This window comes from Balaenoptera physalus (genome assembly GCF_965194825.1).
Source record: "Balaenoptera physalus genome assembly, chromosome: 2".
Classification (NCBI taxonomy): Eukaryota; Metazoa; Chordata; class Mammalia; order Artiodactyla; family Balaenopteridae; genus Balaenoptera; species Balaenoptera physalus.
In genome coordinates, this window is record NC_138883.1 from 91,954,371 (window position 1) to 91,974,155 (window position 19,785).

A 19,785-nucleotide genomic window follows, 5' to 3' on the forward strand; every position below is an offset into this window, starting at 1 on the left:
CTTCCTGAGGGGTTTTATTTAAGAAGTGGAAGACTATATTTCTAGGGGTAATTACAACCGGAAACTCTTAAAAATTCTAGTGGGGAGCCCTAGATTTGGTGCTACCGTTTTATGGCGCTGCCTTCCCCGCGTTGGCTCGGGTGATAACGCTGCCCCTTTGCTGTTTGGTTTTAGACGTTAACGAATGTCTGGATCCAACCACGTGTATCAGTGGGAACTGTGTCAACACCCCAGGCAGCTATACCTGTGACTGTCCACCCGATTTTGAGCTGAATCCAACTCGAGTTGGCTGTGTTGGTAAGATCTTAAAAAACTTTTCAGAGAAACGTACGGTTTGTTATTTTTAAAGCAACATTGAACGTTGCATTCTCAAATTTTTTAAAAAGTAATCGTATAAAAATTTAAACATTTCCTAAATATGGTTTATACTTTCAGGTCCTTTTCTCTAGGTAAATTCCCAGTATATGTGTTTTGGGCACTTTTTAGTTTCTTAGTAAATTATGGTTATTAAACAATTTTGGAAGTGGGTTTGAATTTTCAACCCTTACGTAGAAAGAATTTGCCTGACGCTATTTTGTTTGTATATGGTAAATAGATACCCGCTCTGGAAATTGCTATTTGGATGTTCGACCTCGAGGAGACAATGGAGATACAGCCTGTAGCAATGAAATTGGAGTTGGTGTTTCCAAGGCTTCCTGCTGCTGTTCTCTGGGTAAAGCCTGGGGTACTCCTTGTGAGCTGTGCCCTGCTGTGAACACATGTAAGTGGACATCCTCCTATTTATTATTATCATCCAGCTCAGTCCAGTTCTCCTTTCTAGCTCCAGAGAATAGAAGCCACAGAGGGAGGGAGCTGCCACTGGTCTCTACTCTTTAATCAGGGAGGGGAGATCAGTCCTTTCAGCCCTGTTGAAGAATCCCACTCCCAGTTTGGAAGTCAGAACATGTCCCCAGTTGGCTTGCACTAAAAAGTCAAGTAGGGCAGGCAACATCTCATTTCTGTCTGAGTGAAAAGAAGATAGCAGTATTTTAAAGAAGATTTTCCAGGCTAGGTTACTTATATCATATTAGGACACATTGATCTCTCCTCTTGTCATCTATTGGCTAGTCTTAGAAGCTCTAGGACAGACGGGAGTTTCCCTGGGTGAAAAAGAAGCAATTAACTAAGCAAATATGAAATGGAAGATCATTCCATTCTTGTGGTATGACTTGAAAGAAAGCTTTAGAGTGTGATTTTAAGGACATAAATAATGTCTTCTAAAAACATAAAAGGCTTTCCTTTTTTCTAAGTGGATGCTGTATTACGATTTAGAGTCAGATGTAGCTTCTGGGGCAAAGGTCAGTGGCTGCTGCTTACAGGGTATATTGGGATAGGTATTGATTCTTTCCTTGCTGAAGGGTCACTTATTTACTTTTTCTAAAATTATTTGTCGAGTACCTAACGGATGTACTTTGGGTGTGCAGAGGTGATAATTTATGGATAATTGGATGGCTAATTCTCGTCTAATGGGTGGTTCCTGCCTTCCAGGAGTATACAGTCTAGCAAAATATGACCTAAACATAAGAGCTGTAATTCAATGTAGACCTCAATAAGGCAAGAAAGAAGAGCAGACTCAGTGCCATGAGTGGGAGAAAGAGCACACCTGGTTCCAATTAGGACTGTGTCACTTGCCACCCATGTAACTTTGGAGTCAGCAAGCCTGTTTCCTCATTCATAATAGGCCTCATAGGATTAAATGAAGTCACTCATGTAAAGCACTCAGCACAGGGATGGATGCTTCGCAGGCACCTCCTTCTCTCCTTTATTCAGAAGGGGAAGTCAGTTGTGATTGGCACTGTGTGGTGATAACTTGGTGCATGTCTTAATTGGGGCTTGAAGGAAGGGTGTGACATGAAAGAGGGGACTTAAAAAGAGTGGATGGTTGCAGAAAGGGGAGAGAAAAATAAAAGAGGAGGACAGTTAATTTCACTGATGTTGAAAGAATCAAAGCAAGATGGTTAGGTGGGGGGGCAGGGGGAGTCGGTTCTATTGAGTAACAGTGATTAACCAAGCGATAGAGGTCCACCCCACCTCAAACTGGATCAGAGCTAGAACTGCAGTACATACATATATACATTTATGCATATATACATATAATTTCAGAAATCGAGGAGGGGGATTATCAGATTTGGAAAGACCATGATCATTATGAAAGAACTGATTCTTACAGACGCTTGTCAGGATGATACAGCAGATTCGGGTCATTCTCATCCAGGTGTTCCTGTATGAATCACACTGGCTGGTGCATGGCACTGAAAGAAGTGTTTTCGAGTGAAATACTTGGATGACAGAATTAATGGAGGGAATCAAAGGACACTGTAAAAAGTTGGTTTTGGAAACCAGGGGAATTAGTGTTGCCATCCATAGAAACAGAGGGGCACGAAAGCTCTCTAGTCATTAAGGAGAGAAGTGGGATGGGAACCAAGAAAGAACAGCTTTTCCTAAGGCTCTGTTTGGAAAGGGTTTTGGAGACAAGCTGATTAACAATATGAAGGGAAGTTGTGATTCCCAGGAAGTAAGACCGAACAAAACATAAAAATGGAGGAGATGGTTACAAAATAAAAAGGGAAAGAAAAATCTTTAAAAAGAAATAATGATGGAGATAGAGAATAAAATAGTTCATAAGAACATAAGACCAGAGAGTAGGCGGAAGGTTCAGAGACTGAGGACAGTAGCCTTACATTTGGCACACATAGAAAAAGCCATTTGAAAGGACAAGTATATACAAAGATGTTAACCTGCTTCAGGTGAGTGGGGTAACTGCCAGAGATTCCTGAAAATGAATATTTTCAGATGGATATGTCAGTTTTTCTCTTGAGGATACTATTTCTAGAAATTTTAGATTCAGAAGAACTCAGTCTGATTTTTTGTTTGTTTCTTTCCATAGCTGAGTACAAAATTCTTTGTCCTGGAGGAGAAGGTTTTCGACCCAACCCTATCACGGTTATATTGGAAGGTAATTCTATTTCGCTGATCTTAAAGCGCGCACCTTTGGAACTGCCTCGGGTTTATTTACAATGCTGTCGTTGTCATTTTGATAGATATCGACGAGTGCCAGGAGCTCCCAGGGCTGTGCCAAGGCGGGAAATGTATCAACACCTTTGGCAGTTTCCAGTGCCGCTGTCCGACGGGCTACTACCTGAATGAAGACACCCGAGTGTGTGATGGTAAATGGCCCTTTTAGGATGACAGGTTCTTTCAGATATTAAGAACTGACCTCAAAAACCAGCATACAGTCAGTCACCAGGGAAACTGAGACTCTAGCAATACAGCACAATAGTCCAAGTGCAAACATGGCCAGGAAACGATGCCACACATGTGGCAGCTTGCGCTCATGTTAGTGACAGAATATCATGTCCAATACACCCTAAATCGCCCTGTTTTTTTTTTTTTTTTTTTTTTGAGAGAAATGGTGTTTTGTTATCTTGAGCCATAGTCCTGTTTATTCCTGCAGAGTTTTCCATGCTCTTCAGAAAAGCCATTTTTATTGGAGTAGCACAGGTCTCGTTTCAGTGGCTTCTATATTCTGGACAGTTCTGGGCTCTTCTTCTTGTCCTTTACCACTTATCATTTGTACTAAGCATTTAAATGCGCTTCTCTTTGGAGGCAGCCCCTTTGGTTTTATGATGCAAGTGATGACTCCTGTTCATCCTGTGTTACTGGGAAGATGGAGACTATCGACCACTGTTAGCTTTCAGAGCACGTGGACCATTGACCAGCGTGGGGAAATGGTTTTCATCTATATACAGGAGTCACACAACAGATTTGGGAAGAGACCTCCCTGTGTCCTGGAGGGGAAATATTCCTCTGGTTCTCCAAAAGGCTTATTAGGTGACCCGGCAGTGACAACCTTGTTGAGTATCAGTCAAGCATCACAATACACATGACACAGCTTAAGACCCACGGAGTTAACAAAAATTAGAATCAACCCCTGTGTTTGAACATGGGGAAGGAGGCGTGATATACCTACTTCTGTGCTGTCTTACCAGTGCAGATTCATGAAGCCAGTTTTTGATGGCTTCAGGATATATCATATCCTTCCTGAGATTTTGTGAACATGTGAAATACCTAGCTATCTTCCTGAAAGATACTTGAGAATTATAATTTCTCCACATTACCATCACTGCACATGTTTGAGGATGTTTTGGACTCGTTTATTAAGAACTCACATCAGAAGGTAAAATCTCCTTTTCTAAAACTCCTCTCCTGAAAATGCACACATTAGCACAGACTAAGGACACTGATGAATGACACATCCATTTTCCTTATCCAGGTTGCGAAGTGCCCTGTGGATTTTCTCCAAGACCATCAACATTTATACTGACCCTGAGTACCAGACCATTCCAAAGAGTGAAATTTCCATATTCACATACCACTTTCTCTTTGGATTATAGATGTGAACGAATGTGAAACTCCCGGAATCTGTGGTCCAGGGACATGTTATAACACCGTGGGCAACTACACCTGTATTTGCCCTCCAGACTACATGCAAGTGAATGGGGGGAATAATTGCATGGGTAAGTCCCAACTTTTCTTTATAGTGCATGTTTGTTTGGTCCTCATCTGCAAAGAGAAAAAGAGCTTCCGAGCCAGCAATTAGTCCTCAGCATTATGTTACTCATAAGAGCGAGTACTGCCACCCTTTCACTGAGAGAGCCTCCTCCCCTGTAAAGCATAAACTGGGCCTTTTCTCACCACCTCGTGTGGGTGGTTGGGAGTTTTCTTTAAAATGTAATGTTGGAAAATCCCAAACAAAGGTTTAATAGTACTTCTTTTGTTTGACTTTGGGTGTATCTTTATACAACTATATTTACAGCACTGACCTACAGTATTAAAACATCATGAGTCGGAAATGAGAAAATCACTGCCAAATAGCAGGGGAGAATTGTTACTAGGAGACTGGGTGGAGAGTCACGTAAAGTTTATTAACACCGTAGCTACATAATGACTAAGTTCTGTGGCACAAAACAACAGGGAATATATTTCTCAAAGTCCTTTTTCTTGTAGTAGCGTAGGACGACGGAGAGCTGTGTGAGAGCAGGCTTTTCCTGCCCTGATTGAACTCAAGTTACAATACACTTCAAAAGAGATTCACTCCTTAAGTATCCCCTTAGAATCTCCCTGTCGTGATTTCCCCATGGCATCACCATTCCCTTAACTTCTTCCTTTCTTCTAGATATGAGGAGAAGCTTGTGCTACAGGAACTATTATGCTGACAACCAGACCTGCGACGGAGAACTGTTGTTCAATATGACCAAGAAGATGTGCTGTTGTTCCTACAACATTGGCCGGGCCTGGAATAAGCCCTGTGAACAGTGTCCCATCCCAAGCACAGGTGAGTTTTAGTTTCACCGTTACCAGAAAGATAGCTCGGTACATTACCCACAAATTGTTGGGGAGATGAATCTCAGCAAGGGAAGAAAAGGGTGCATCGTTGATCTTCATAAGAAAAGATTAGCTCACAAGGGCAAATAGTTAAATTCACAGTTGATCTTGGTCCTTGCAGCTGAAAACTGAGTCACAGAATATGCTTTCTAATTTATACCCAGGTTCATTCACCAGACGTATAGACTCAGTATATCACAAAAATATAAACACTGTTATCATTGTTATGGAGTCTGCCATATGACTAAAAGTCTGGAAACACTGGGCAAAGCAGTATGACAAATAAATAAACCATAGTCCTATCAGTTTTACTTATTTATAACTAATCTTGTTCCAGAAAGAATTCAAGGTGGCCCACAAAGATGCAAATGTAAAATAAGAAGGCCTAATGCAAATGGCAGGCAAGGGTAAGAAACTCAGAGCAAGGAACAAGGGTAATACACACGATCCACGTTGGGAATTCCTACACACTTGCCAGCAACGAGCAATAACTTGGGCTCTAAACCTTCTAGCAGCTCATATAGAGAGAGATGTGATCGAATCTAAGAGTCTCAATGACCACAAAGCAAAATCAACACTAAAGACAAGCAGAAAAGATCAACTCCTTGATATTGAGATCTTAGAGAAATTTCTTCTTATATCCTCATGCAGAAAAATCCAAATAATGTTATCTGTTTGGAAAAAAAAAGTCTAATTTACATCTTAGCAGTAAATGAAGCAAAAACTTTGGTGCAGTGTTCTTACACGGTAGATGATATATGTCATATATATCATGAGGACATCGTTTACTAATGATGATCTAGATTATCTTTATGATTTAGATTGAATGAACTACCATGCAGAGTACTGATCTGAGAATTGTGTGGGACCTACTGCATTCCCCACAGTGATATGTAAAATCCTAAACCTATTGTCTGGTGCTACCTGACAGTGCATAAAACAGAAGATTCTTTTTTAGTAAAATATACCATTTCATCCACTGTTTACTCTGGAAAGAGTGTAATAAGCATTGCTTAGAATTACGAGTTGTCTCCACTCTGCAAGATGTTGTTCGACCAGGGGTTGGCAAACAAGAGCCCATGGGCCAAATCCAGCCCTCCTCCTATTTCTGTATGGCCCACAAGCTAAAAATAATTTTGACATTTTTAAATGGTTGGAAAAAAAGTCAAAGGAATGATATGTCATGACCTGAAAATTTTATGAACTTCAAATTTTAGTAAATAAAATTTTACTAGAATTCAGCCCCACTAATTTATTTACATATTATCTATGGTTGCTTTCGTGAAATAGTTGAGTAGTTTCAACAGAGACTGCACAGCTTGCAAAACCTAAAATATTTACTTTTTAGCCCTCTAAGAAAAAATTTGCTGACCCCTGATCTTGACCAATGGCCTTCAAATCTTTTGATCATACATACCTATCGTTAAAAAACCTGGAGGTTACACACACTTGCTGTGTGTATTTACAAGTAAAAGTATATGTGTATATGTCTCTATATGTTTGTTTTCAATTATATTGAGAAATGCATTGATTATTTTCATAAACTGTTCTATTATAAAATATACACAAAATTAATTTTAAAATTGGATTTTACAAAGACAGACATCCTAGCATTTTCTTTTTTACCTTGCTGGATCATTGTACATTCCCCTGCAGACCACTTTGGAGATCTCTGATAAAGACTATCATTTACTTTCAGAAATATCTGTCTGAGTTTTAAGAATCTGCATACTCTTAATATAAAATGCAAGGTTTCGTCTTCATGTTGAATATTGGCCAAATCCAGCCATGGCTGTTCATTAGCTATGCAGTCTGCACACATTTTAGGAGTCCCTGAAATTTGGATGGTCAGTGGAGGTGGCGTGACACTTGTTGGAAGTGGACCCTCACTCCTTTTTCTATAAGGAAATAAAAGCACTAGGAAGAGAACATGTTACATTTTGATTAAAATACTTTTGGAAACCTTTTACTAATTTTCAGTAGGTTTGACCCACAAGGCAATGGCCATCTTGAGCTTAAATTGATACCATGCTATACTGGTTACACTCATGATCTGGAATTACAGAATCGCAGAGTTAAAAGGGACCACAGATGACATTTAGTGCATCCTTTATTATCAACTTTGATGAATTCAGGTGAAGGAGAGAAAGATAAAGGGTCGGGGGGAGGGAGAGAGAGAGAACAAGAGAGCTGCACCAAAAGAAATCCAGCTCCAAAACTTGAAGTAATGAGGTAAGTTGGTTCTTTGACGTGAATTAGTCATTAATAGACCTCATATCAAGAACTTAGCTAGATTTGCCATGGTCTCCCCCAGTCTATCGAGGAAATGGCTTTTGTATACATTCGTTAAATCCTAGATCCCTTAATGCAGAGTGGAAAGAGGCACTCATGCCAGTCCCTGGGTTCAGAGCTGAACAACATCCTTATAGAAACCCAGATTCCTACAGGCAAGATCATACAAATGAGTGGCATATGATATAGAAACCTCTGCTTCTGCCTCATTATTACATCAACATGAGGTCACTTTTCCTTCAGTGTTTGTCTTAAGGAGAAGTTTACACCATCTGTAGGAATTTTCAGATTAATTTTTTATTTTAAATTTTTCAAAATACAGGTAAATACCTTTCAAGAATGGATACAAAGTAATTTTGTTCAGCCTAATTATTGCTCTCTGCTGACCCCTGTTCCCACCCCGCTCAACCCACCTTTGTTCAATCACTGCAGATGAATTTGCTACACTCTGTGGAAGTCAAAGGCCAGGATTCGTCATCGACATTTACACTGGTTTACCTGTTGGTGAGTTATGATGCCTTTGTTGGAACTTTTTGTCTCTGCCTATGTGTTAAGAAAAGGAAGTACACACTGTTATTTTCTCAGTTTGCTTTTTTTTTTCTTAGAAGGAACAAATCATTAAACAGTGCCATTTAGCTTTATTGAAACTCTGATTCTTAGTTTGAAACAAACAGTACAGACACCCTGTGTAGCTCCACCTAATTGGCAGCAGCATTTGTCGGTCATGATTAAGGGGACCGGAAAGCTTTTCACAGAATTACAATCAAGCTTAGTTAAACCAACCCTAGGCATCAACAAAGAGAGATTCTGGGAGTAGGGCCAGTTGACGTTTGATTTGACTATAATTCCCAATCCTTCCATCTGACTAAGACCTGAGTTTAATATGACTGTTCATACCAATCCTTATGTGTAGGTGGATCAATTTTATCTCACATAGAATCTCCTCAGGTCATCCGCTTTGGGATTTTTAGATGTGAAATTAAAAAAAAAAAAAAATCTTTCCAATCTGAGGCCCTGTCTGGTAACTGGAGCAGACACCACTGCGGTGCTAGTGAAGCTTATGCAAGATTCAGAAGTACTGCACAGCGTTCAGCCAATGGAAGTGATGCCTTTGTGGTTTAAAACCAAATAACATGAAAGCAGATGGAAAGCTACTGCATTCTCAGTCTTTCCCCAGTGTGATTTATATGGCTCCTTAGATGCCCCTGTTAATTCTGAGCAGTTGTGTCTAGTAGCAAACATCACCACTTGGTCTGTTCCATCTTATTCCTAATAAGTAAACTGAAATCCGCATCAGCCTTTCCAATGACCTTGTTTAAGAAAACAAGGGTCTGCTCCAGCAATCAGCGTGGCTCTCTTAGTGCCAAATACATATGGCTCCGTAGCCTAGTCAACATCCAAAGAAACTTCATGATTTGGAAAGAAAACCTGTTAAATGGCATTGGCCTGAAACACCCGGCTCTAGCTGCTTTGTTTTTCCCCTTCCCAAAACAGATCTTTTCATCTCCTTAGAATCTCTGATCTGAAGATAAGCGGTCTTTAATTGTAGAGTCCATCGTTCTCCGTGGATGGACCAGGCGTGTACCCCAGCAAGGCCTACCTTCTAATGTTGGCAGCAGGCAAAGACTCAAAATAGCATGAACAACATCCACTAATAAAACTGGAAAGGCCTCAGACATCCTCTAGTCCACATCAGCTAGGCCTTGCCTTACCGTTGAGGGGACAGAGGCCGAGACAGGCGAAGGGACTCAGCTGAGGTCACCTGGCTAATTAATAACAGAGCTGAGACCAGAATCCAGTCCTGACTCACAGCTTGCTTTGCCGCTAGCTCTTGAAAACTGGAAATGTGATAGTTAGCAGTATACTTATTGTTAGCAAATTCCAGCATGACAAAATATTTAGATGACTGAGAAACTTTGTTTTATTTAAGCTTTATACTCTTCTTCTGAAAGGTCTGAAGATTGTTGGCATATAGAACCCATTCGTGTGGGGTTAAAACTATAGCAAGTTTATTAATCTTGTCTTTAAACGTAAACTTTTCCAAGTTGAAGTTCAAATGGAATCCAGACAGGAAAAGAAAATATAATTTTTAATATATGCTTTTGCTCTTTTATGCCTAACAATGGCTAGAAATTTGACCCAGCCTGTTATTGTTAAACTTGAAAATACATCTCTTATATTTAAAACAAATGAATGTGAACATAACATTTCATGTTTTAACCCGTACCTAGTTCAAGAATGTCTGAATTTTTTTTTTTTTTTGCTTTTTGCTGATAATTCATAGTTGTGATATTTCTTTCCCTAACTTTTTAAGAACATGAATGACAAATGTGTGAAAAATCTAAAACATAATTACTTGTATTCAAAATGGAAATATACCCTTTGATATTCTAAGCTGGTTTACTTCCATTAAAGAGGTCAATTTGTCCTCAAACAAAATCACGCCCTTTAGAAAAAGGTCCAACATAAGTCCATGTCCTGTCAAATTTCTTCTTTAAAACAGATTGGCTTTAGGGTGTGATTCTTCTGAAAGCTCTTGTGAGTTCCACTTAAGTCTATAGCCATCTTCTTACAATTTATGCAAACAAAGTATCTTGCAGAGGCTCCTGACTGTGATATGTAAAGGAAAGTATCTCAACAACAATAACAGAAACCTAATGGATTGGAAAGACCAAAGCTTTACATTCCCTCCCGGCTTCTGAAGTGTTTTGTGAAACTCTGCCAGAGGGCTGGTAGGGGGGCCCTCTGGGAATAACAAGCACTTCGCTAACGGTTTTGTGAAGATTGTTTGACTGTGGAAAAGCATACGAGAGACAGGACAGCCTGTTAGCGGATTCCTGGTATCGAATCCCAACTCTGCCTCCTGTTGGCTGTACAGTCTTTGGCAAGTTCCATGCTCTCACTTGGCCTTAGTTCCATCATCTGCATCATGAGGATAGTCAGAGTACCTAGAGACCATCTCATAGGGTGGCCCTGATGATTTGGTAACTAAATCCAGGTTAAATGTTTGAGAAATATACCAGGCATATAGCAAGGGAGACACTACTGTTACTGTCACTGTTACCGTTACTATCCTAGAGGACACTGAATGGTCAGGAGTTCAGAGCAGGTCAAACAGCGAGTGGACCCACCAGGCTGGTGAGGAGACCAGACTTGCCCACGTGGCTCCCTCACCAGCTGGCCAGCCTGCTTTAGCAGCCTTGGTCCTGGCCCTGCTCTCACTCCTACTTTGGTCCTGTTTTAATGCTCACCAACCCCACTTCCAGGTACTGGCTCTTCATTGAATACATTTTAATTGGCACTTAACATTTGTCAGACAGTGTACCAGGGGCCGGTAACACCGTAGCGTAGAAGCCAGCCCCAGCGCCTGGGCTTGGGAAGCCACGGTCTACTGTGACAGTCCTTCCTTGGTGCTTGCTCTGTCTTCATGGTCAGCCCAGGCCCAGCTTACATCCCCAGACCTGACTTAACCTCCTTTCGAAAGCCATGTGAAGGAGAAAGGGGGTGTTGAAGTGGAATTTGGAAGATCAGAGTTGGCCGTGACCATGGGCTCCTCCTCTGTTCTTCACCAGCTCTCCTCTCCCATTCTAGACCAACACCACCACACAATTGGAGAGAGACCACTTTCTCTTGGCAGTCACTTTTATTCTACTCATCTGGTGCACAGGGCCCGGTGGGGACAAAGATGGCTCCTACCTGGACAAAGCCGATGTTATAAAACAAAACCAGAAAAACAGATAGTCAATCAGATAGACACATGCGTGTCTGACACGCAGTCTAGTTATCTCAATTTGCCGTTCACTGACGTCCCCGCTTCCATCACCACCCCAGCACACACGCACACACGCATGTACAACACATACACACGCACTTTCTCTTCTTTGGCTTTAGACCTTACATAGAATGAATTAGAAGCAGCTGACTTTCAATTCCAGTTTACCCTGCAGAGGCACCATGTGCCGTTCCGTCACTCACACGTACCTGCTCTGTTTCTAGATATCGATGAATGTCGGGAGATCCCAGGGGTCTGTGAAAATGGCGTGTGTATCAACATGGTTGGCAGCTTCCGATGTGAATGTCCAGTGGGCTTCTTCTATAATGACAAGTTGTTGGTTTGTGAAGGTAAGAGAGGCTGTCACTATATCGCATCCAGAAATGAGCCACCCCATGAGCTACATACCCACACACACGCACGTGGTCAATTTCACAACATTGGAATTTCAGAAATCCATCAAACTCTAGCAATGGTGAAGGGCACCATGTGGATCAACAGACATTTCATGTAAAAATTCCCTAGCACGCAGCGGGGAAAGCAGGATGTCCATTCCCCAGCCCTCTCCCCCCACACACAATGTATTAGATTTCCCAGCTGATATGGAAAAGCCTCGAGATCCCGGGTGTGTCCAATAGATGGCTATTGTTTCACATTGCTTGAAAGTGAGCATGAGTGGTGGGCAGTCATCTTGAGCTGAACCTCAAAATCAGTGTTCTCTTCCAAACGGAGCCTTTGCTCCTCCCAAATGAAAACAAGGTTAATGCAAATATTTCAAATGCATGAGAGAATTCCAAATGGCAAGAACAGCAAATTCGATTTTATATGAAGAATGTTGGCATGCGTGCAAATGGTACTTTTTTCATTTTCAAATTACCTCCGCTTGCCATGTGTTTGTGCTGTGATTCTGCGCATTCCTTACCGCACTTCATATTTTTCCGACATCTGGGGAAGATAGTGTTCTTTTACATTTTAGTAAAAGGGACGTTACTGGTTATTAAATATACCATGGGCCCTAGGACAGCTAGAATAATTTTCTATTTAATACTTAAACTTAGAGCCTCTAGCAGAGTTTTTGTTCATGTTAGAAAGGCTTATTGCTCCTTAGAGCATGTATTAGAGCACATAGGTCAACATTTTAATATTAAAAAATCTTTTTCTCCTAAACTGGGGACAACTTATAGACCATGAGTCAAGTTACAGCCCCAAGCACATGCTTGTTAAATTCTCCTCACCAGGCTTTCTGTTCCTATGGCCAAGTTGGCCCACGTCCCTTCCTCTGCCTGCTCTGCGGGGGAGTGGGAACAGGGTGACAGCCATTCCTAGCCTTCCTAAGGAGATAGTCATTTTGGGCTTTGGTTCGGGCCCTGGGCTTCAGGTCGTCAAGGATCAGGTGTGGGGAGGAGGCATGATGTGGGAATGGAGAAGAAAGCCCACAGCAGGTGACCTTACAGTGCGAGAGGTGGCTGCCTGCTCATAGCCACTGTCTTCCACCTGTCGTACATGCCTCAGGATGTCTGCCGCCTTCTGTGGCATCTCCCCTTCTCTTCCATTCAGAGCTGGTTACTTTACCCAGGTGCCTCTTTGGCACTTAGATCTGCTGAAGCAGCAGCCATTGGCCAGAAACCAGAGGCAAGGCCACCCAGGGCCACCACGTCAACCTAGACCTTGCTACACACATGAGACTGAAAACCTACAGCTGCACCAGCATAAGGCACTTTGCTGTCAGGGTAGCATTCAGTGGATATGGAGATTACAAAGCGCTCCAACTTTCGGTTTCCGTTTCGTAGGATATCCATCTTCAGGGTGAATGTTTAATCCAGGGTCAGCTGCTTCCCAGCACACTCTTAGCTCGCAGAATCAGAAAAGGAAGGTTGATTTAGTACATGCCTCAGCCAGACTGAAATTGGAATGGATTCCAGAAGTGAGTTAGGGAGGATCCCTGTGTCTGCCCTCCCCAAGTAGGTCTATAATCAGATGTTAGGCATCTGATGCATTACAGAAGTGCTTGTCTGTGACACCGGTTGGCTTCTCCAACTACACAAGGTACCCTCTGTGTTTCTGTACACCCTTCATTAAGAGCAGGGCAGGCCTGGTGGGTGAGGTGGTGCTGGGTCCTGGGTCCTGGGTCCACTGTAACCCAAGGTAGGCATATTCTGCTTCTGTATCTGTTGTACAGAGAGGCACACCCCATATTAGACGGTAACTCCCACTGACTGCCAATAGTCCTGAGGTTTTCCCACCACAGAAGCACACACCTAGGAGGCCTAGGTTGATGTATTTGCCGCCCCCTGGTGGGAACTTCTTTGGCTGAGCCGACTTCTGCATGAAACCCCAGTACTGGTGCTGGGGCTGACTCCCACCTGTGTTACAGGCTATTCCCTTTACTGGATTTAGACTGAATTAGAATGTTTCATAAGAGCAGGGGAAGGGAATACGTATTTTGCCCCATGCTATAGCCTGGACCGTGCAGTAACTTTTGCAATGCCGTGAATTTGAACTGTATTAGGTAGCTGTCAAAATTTTTAAAAGATAGACAAACAACTCCCTGAGCATAGTCAAAGCCCTGGAGCACACAATATCCATTTTATTCTTTCCTTTGATAGTGAGCGTTTGGTTATTTTCAGTGGTTTTATGTGCAATCTCTCATGTTAAGTCTCCTTGACTTGACTGCCATGTGGCAGAAGTTTCAGCAAGAGCCTGTGCAGCCCTGCAGTTCAAAGCACTGTCTGTGGACCAGGAGCACCCAGCATCACTTGGGAGCTTATTGGAAGCACAGAGTCTCAAGCCTCTCCCCAGACATGCTGAATCAGAGATGCCTTTCAAAAAAATCCGAAGTGATTCATATGCACATTAAGGTTTGAGATGCTCTGCTCTGCAGACCTCACAACCTTCCAGACAAAAGCAACCCAACTGAATCCTAAAACCCCCAGGCTTTGAGCAAATACAAGATTTCCTAGGATACTGGTCTATACCCGTGTCAAGTCCTGGCCCTTGAAGCTGAGTTTCACAGCTTTTTCTAGACATTAGCAGCATTAGAAGCCGTGTGTGGTGATAAATCAAGTATTTGCATTTCTGAAAAATATCTGTAAAACAGAAAAATTAGAAAACAAATTTTCCATCTTCCATGGTTTGTTCAGTAGAACCGATCAAAACGAGAAAATATAAATCCACGTTGTTTGAGTGGCTTCATCAGCTTGACACCAGATTCTGCCCTCCCTGTAATTCAGTTCTCTCCTGCTTGTAGATATCGACGAGTGTCAGAACGGCCCGGTGTGCCAGCGCAACGCGGAGTGCATCAACACTGCGGGCAGCTACCGCTGCGACTGCAAGCCCGGCTACCGCTTCACCTCCACAGGGCAGTGCAATGGCAAGTAGTCCCCGCCGCCCAGCGCCCACCCGACGGGCCAGCCCCATTGAGCTGCAGATACCTGGATTTCTTTGAGATGGTTAGGTTGAAGAATACATGACTTCTGAGTTGTAGTAACTAAACTGGGAAAAAGGGAAAATTGTTGAAATGTCTTCACACTTAGCTCTTTTCTCCCTTTGGAGGTGTGACGTTTCCAAATTTGCCTCTCTGCTGCCCTGCTGCAAACGCCCACTCCCACAAATGCACACACACACATACACACTCCCTAACTGGTATTCAGGACCAGATACTTTTTTTTTCCTTTCACATAATCCCCCTGGAGTGGGTGAGGTTATCACCATTCTGGCCACATACCCCAAGTCTAGATGGCAAAGCTCTCCTGAGCTGGGCAAGATTAAACTGCACAAGCCAAGGAAAAAGAACCAACAGTATCACTTTTTCTCCTAAACAGCTTACACAACTGAGGGCAGCAAACGTTGAAAGCCTTTTATTTGCTATGTCACCTACAGTAAAATGAGAAACTGTCTGCTAGAGGTTAAATTTTTTTGCTGTTCCCGTTTGTCAGGGATGCGGCAGAAATAAGAAGGATGATCGTGCTACCAACTTAAATTGATGGTAAAATTATTAGGTATCTGATGGTATCCTGTAGCCAGTGGTGTGAAAATAAAAACACTGGTGTTTCAGCCCAGGAGGAAAGTAGTACCTCAGAATGATTTTCATCTGAGTTTTTTAGTAATTATAAATCACTGTATATTTAGCAAGGAGGTCAGGAAGAGTGTGTTATTTTGCTTCTGGCTCATTTCACAAGGAATTTCCTGGATATTTTATGCATTTGTGAATGAAACAACACCAAGGAACGTGGTCAGATTTTCCTTGGATTTCCTTGCCCACCAGTGATTAAGTGGTGGGAAGTGCACTGCTTTCCGTAGGGTTATTTTGCATTGTTTTATGAGACTTTGGTGGGAAGAGGGTGTAATACCAGAACAAAAACTCGTTTTGAGAATCAAGACTTGTTTTGGGGGTTTAAAGGAACATGTGCAAGTATTTAGCATTTTGTCAGCAGAGCAGTTGTTATCCTCGTACTGAAAAAGAAAACAAAACAAAACAGGACAGGAAAAGTGAGGACGTCTCTGATATGAGTCACAATGCCCTCATGAAACTTGGCACTCATACCACTTCCCTGCATTTTGCTTGTAATTTATATTTATTTGAAACTGCGTGAAATAATTCCAATCAAAATAAGGAATTGCTGATAATATAGAACATGTCATTTCACACCATTTCATGCTCAAGCAAGATGAGGGAACAACTATTTTATACATCAAGACAAGACGTCCAACCAGGGCCTGCTGGGGCTTAAGCCCTGTCATGTTTTCTTGTAGAATAGTTACATAAATAAAGCTCATCCAGCGTTAACCAGCGATAAGTACTGTGAAGGAGTGTTGTCTGTAGCCAAATCTTCATTTCCCTCATTCATCGAAATCCTCACAAGAAAGGGAATGTACTTGAATTTGAGTTTTGCAGCTATTCAGCCTCTAGGGCTGAAGAATTCACTCTGGAAATGTCTTCACTTACATCTTACTTTTAAAATCTTTTAAAATGTCTTTAAATACTGTCCTATACATGGCATTTTTTCAGACATATTGTAAAATACTCCTGTCTTCCTGTGTTTAAGATGAAAAGAACTAAAACTTCCTTATCATAATAAGATTTTTATTTGAATCCATAAGTACATCATTTCAACAGCTGGCCATAATACCCGCATTGTTGCTGAGAGATTTTTAGAGAACAGTTAGGTATCGAAGCCGAGGATGCTGGTCTGACCTGAGGAGGTGTGGCATTAGAGCAAATGCAGCCCCCTTCTGAAATGTACTGCCCAGCTAAAGACATATTCTTCCCAGCCATTTCCTCATGGTCTCCTCTCTGTCTGCTGACTGCGTGGGTGTTTTTCCCCAGTACCCTGTTTAAATCTCCCACCTCAACCTCAGACAGAACCTTCTGGGAGTTTAAATCTTGCTGCCTGTGGAAACCTAGTTTTCTGGTCTCAATACAAAGTGAATTTCACAGTTAAGTTCTCTAGAATTGTAACTTTCTCTTTCACCAGTAGAACTGCAAAGTAATCCACGTTTCATTTTTTAAAAATCATCATGAAATAGGCAACGTAGGAAAGAAAATCCCTAATTGAGGATCCCTTTCTAATAAGATTCTTAATGCTCTCCATTTTCTGTGGGTCCAGAGATAAGACAGACCTGGTCCTTGCATTCTCCCAGATCCATATTACCAGAGGTTACCCAAGGTTTGGGCCAACCCTCCTCAAAATCAGCTCCCTCCACAGAGCTTGGCAATGGAAATCAATTTCCTCTGCCTATCTCAGGGAGCAGCTTGCTCATTTTAAATCCGTTTTCTCTGATGGAAATAATCCTAATTTGTTCACTAGCATTTCTGCATAGGCTAGCCGTAGCTCCCAAGCTACTCTCTCCCAATTTCCCCTCTTCATGATATACTCAACCCCACCTGAGACTTTTAAAGGATATGGTGATTCATCAACTCTAAATGTTTTGCATATTGGAAGGAAGTAGTTCTAAAAATGGCAGCCTGAGCGCGTGAAATGGAGGGAATATACTCTCTCCTGGCTTGGGCACAACTGCTTTGTGCAGCACAAAGTGCCTGTTCCCAGTTGCCGTCTTCTCAGTAGATAGGGCAGGCAAACAGCAAGTGTGGATAATTCAGCTGAGAGCAGGGTGCTGCGGTGCTCTACAACATCTCCACCCAAGGCGGCATCCTGCCATTTGCTTTCTTTTGTGACAACAGGAAAATCAGGATAACGCAGTGCCCCTTGAGTTAACATTTTCCCTAAACGTAGACTCTTGAGAGCTTTAGAAAATGAGAGGCATAAGTAGGCATGTAATTATGTCACCTGTGGATTCCTGCAACAAATTTGGCCCCTCAGATAATCAGGTTTCAGGAGAGCATCACTTGATGACAGATATAATTTAAAGCCTAAAGACTGGCAGAAGCAAGATGAGAGGGCTTCCTTCTGAAAGAATATGGATAAAAAAGAAAGAAACATCATTAGGATTGTCAAGTGCTGAAAGGAGCCATGTGTAGACAGGAAGACTTGGTTCAGATGGAACAAAAGGTTATAGGAGTGAGACACAATAATGCTGGGTAAGTGGAACAAGGGACGATGCGGGCTGTCCATCATGAAAACCTATCTCAGCAATGGGATTTGTTTGATTTAAATTTCTAGAGGAAGCCATGAAGCTTCCATGATTTGAGGCACCAAATCTTGACTAGACAAAATACTTCCATCAATTACACAGTCTAGGATACTGCTTAGGCAGATCATCAAATGGATTACCTACCCGTTTGGACTTTTCCTCCCCATTCTACTTCTAAGTTTTCTCATCTTTTAGAAGATCTTTTTGGATACCGCCCCTGTTTTTTTCATTGCTTGTGTACTGTTAATATGGTCTGAATGTACCCAGTAAATGAGAGTAAGTTTTAACCAATTTTGAGTCAAAAATAAATATGTCGGCATCTGTCTTACTGGCTTAGTTTAGAGCTAGGATTAATCCTGAGAGCAATACCTAGAAGTAAGTTATTTGATTTGATTTTGTCTTCTAAGTTTTCACTTAATTTTTATCTACAGATCGCAATGAATGTCAAGAAATCCCCAATATATGCAGCCACGGACAGTGTATTGACACAGTTGGAAGCTTTTATTGTCTTTGCCACACTGGTTTTAAAACAAATGCTGATCAAACCATGTGTTTGGGTGAGTATGTGACTATCATTTCATTTTTTCTTCATAACCTATTGAAAAATTCATTTGTATCTGAATATATTTAAAGTTAACACTAAACCTTTCAGTAGTTGTTTTGTTATTTATAAAACAAAAACAGAAGCATGTGTGTAGCATTAATATCCTTTGGTATTTAATCTTTAGTAATCTGAACATCATAAACCTCTTTCTTGATAATCATTTGGCTGTCAGTTCAGAAAAACTTTTGACTAAGAGATAAATTGAGAAAGATATTAAGACAAAAAATTACTATTTATTAATGTTAAAAGCCTATTATTCTTTTATAATATTTATGTGAGTTTGCCTTATTGGAAAGGGGTTGATTGTTTGCGTATGAGCATTTTTTGAGACGCGTCTGTAGTTTGTATCAGATCCTTAAAGACAAATTTACAGATCATTTTCCCAGGGGAAAAGAGCTCAAGATTTTAAACCTCTTCCTTGGTCTTAGTACTGAATCAGAATGTTGATTTAGAATAAACTTCAAATATGTAATCAGTCAATTTCTCTCTTTCCCTCCTTTCTGTTTCTACTTTAAAGCAACATCCATTAAGTCTTCTGGGGACTTCATGAACATGAATCAGTTTCACAGCTGGAAAAAGAACAATCAATAGAGTAATGTTTCAAGTGCTTGCCTTTGGCTGTAATTGGCTTTATCCATTAGGGAACATTCTCATAAAGTTTGGTCATCTTCAGAGCAGATAAGTTTTAAGTTGAAGATTATAATAGGCCCTGCTCATCACTGGAGAGATAATCCCTACATATCAAATGAAGCCCTGCCCAACTTTCATTCTCCCTCTTCCATCTGAATTATCTAGAACCCTCTACCAAAGAACCTGCCCAACTAAAGACCTTCACTTGCTTGGCTAAGAATGAATCAAGGCAGAAGTTTTTGACTCCTGGCAGGGTGACTCATCTGGATACAGTCTTCAACCACAGACACACATGTTGGAGTCACACTGGGCTCAGCAGTAGCTTCTTGATTTAAGATCACAGATAACTTATCTTTATGTCCAAAATTTGAAAGGAAAGGAAATCCTAACTCTAAACACTACATTTTGCTAATCTGAGGTGTTCCCTTCCACTCCTTCCCCATCTCTTTGTCCTTGCCCTCCTCCTTCTGCC

General features: G+C 41.5%; 1 protein-coding gene across 2 annotated transcripts in view; it reads left to right on the forward strand.

The window, feature by feature from the left end:
* The window catches only part of FBN1 (fibrillin 1), a 253,387-nt gene that overhangs the window by 183,617 nt on the left and 49,985 nt on the right, over positions 1-19,785 (forward strand). For both annotated transcript variants that reach the window (XM_082452979.1, XM_082452978.1), the window contains exons 37-46: positions 175-297; positions 596-760; positions 2,927-2,995; positions 3,081-3,206; positions 4,434-4,556; positions 5,216-5,374; positions 8,149-8,220; positions 11,713-11,838; positions 14,736-14,858; positions 18,511-18,636. In XM_082452979.1, coding sequence (XP_082309105.1) covers positions 175-297; positions 596-760; positions 2,927-2,995; positions 3,081-3,206; positions 4,434-4,556; positions 5,216-5,374; positions 8,149-8,220; positions 11,713-11,838; positions 14,736-14,858; positions 18,511-18,636 — 1,212 coding nt within the window. The remainder of the gene's footprint in view (positions 1-174; positions 298-595; positions 761-2,926; positions 2,996-3,080; positions 3,207-4,433; positions 4,557-5,215; positions 5,375-8,148; positions 8,221-11,712; positions 11,839-14,735; positions 14,859-18,510; positions 18,637-19,785) is intronic.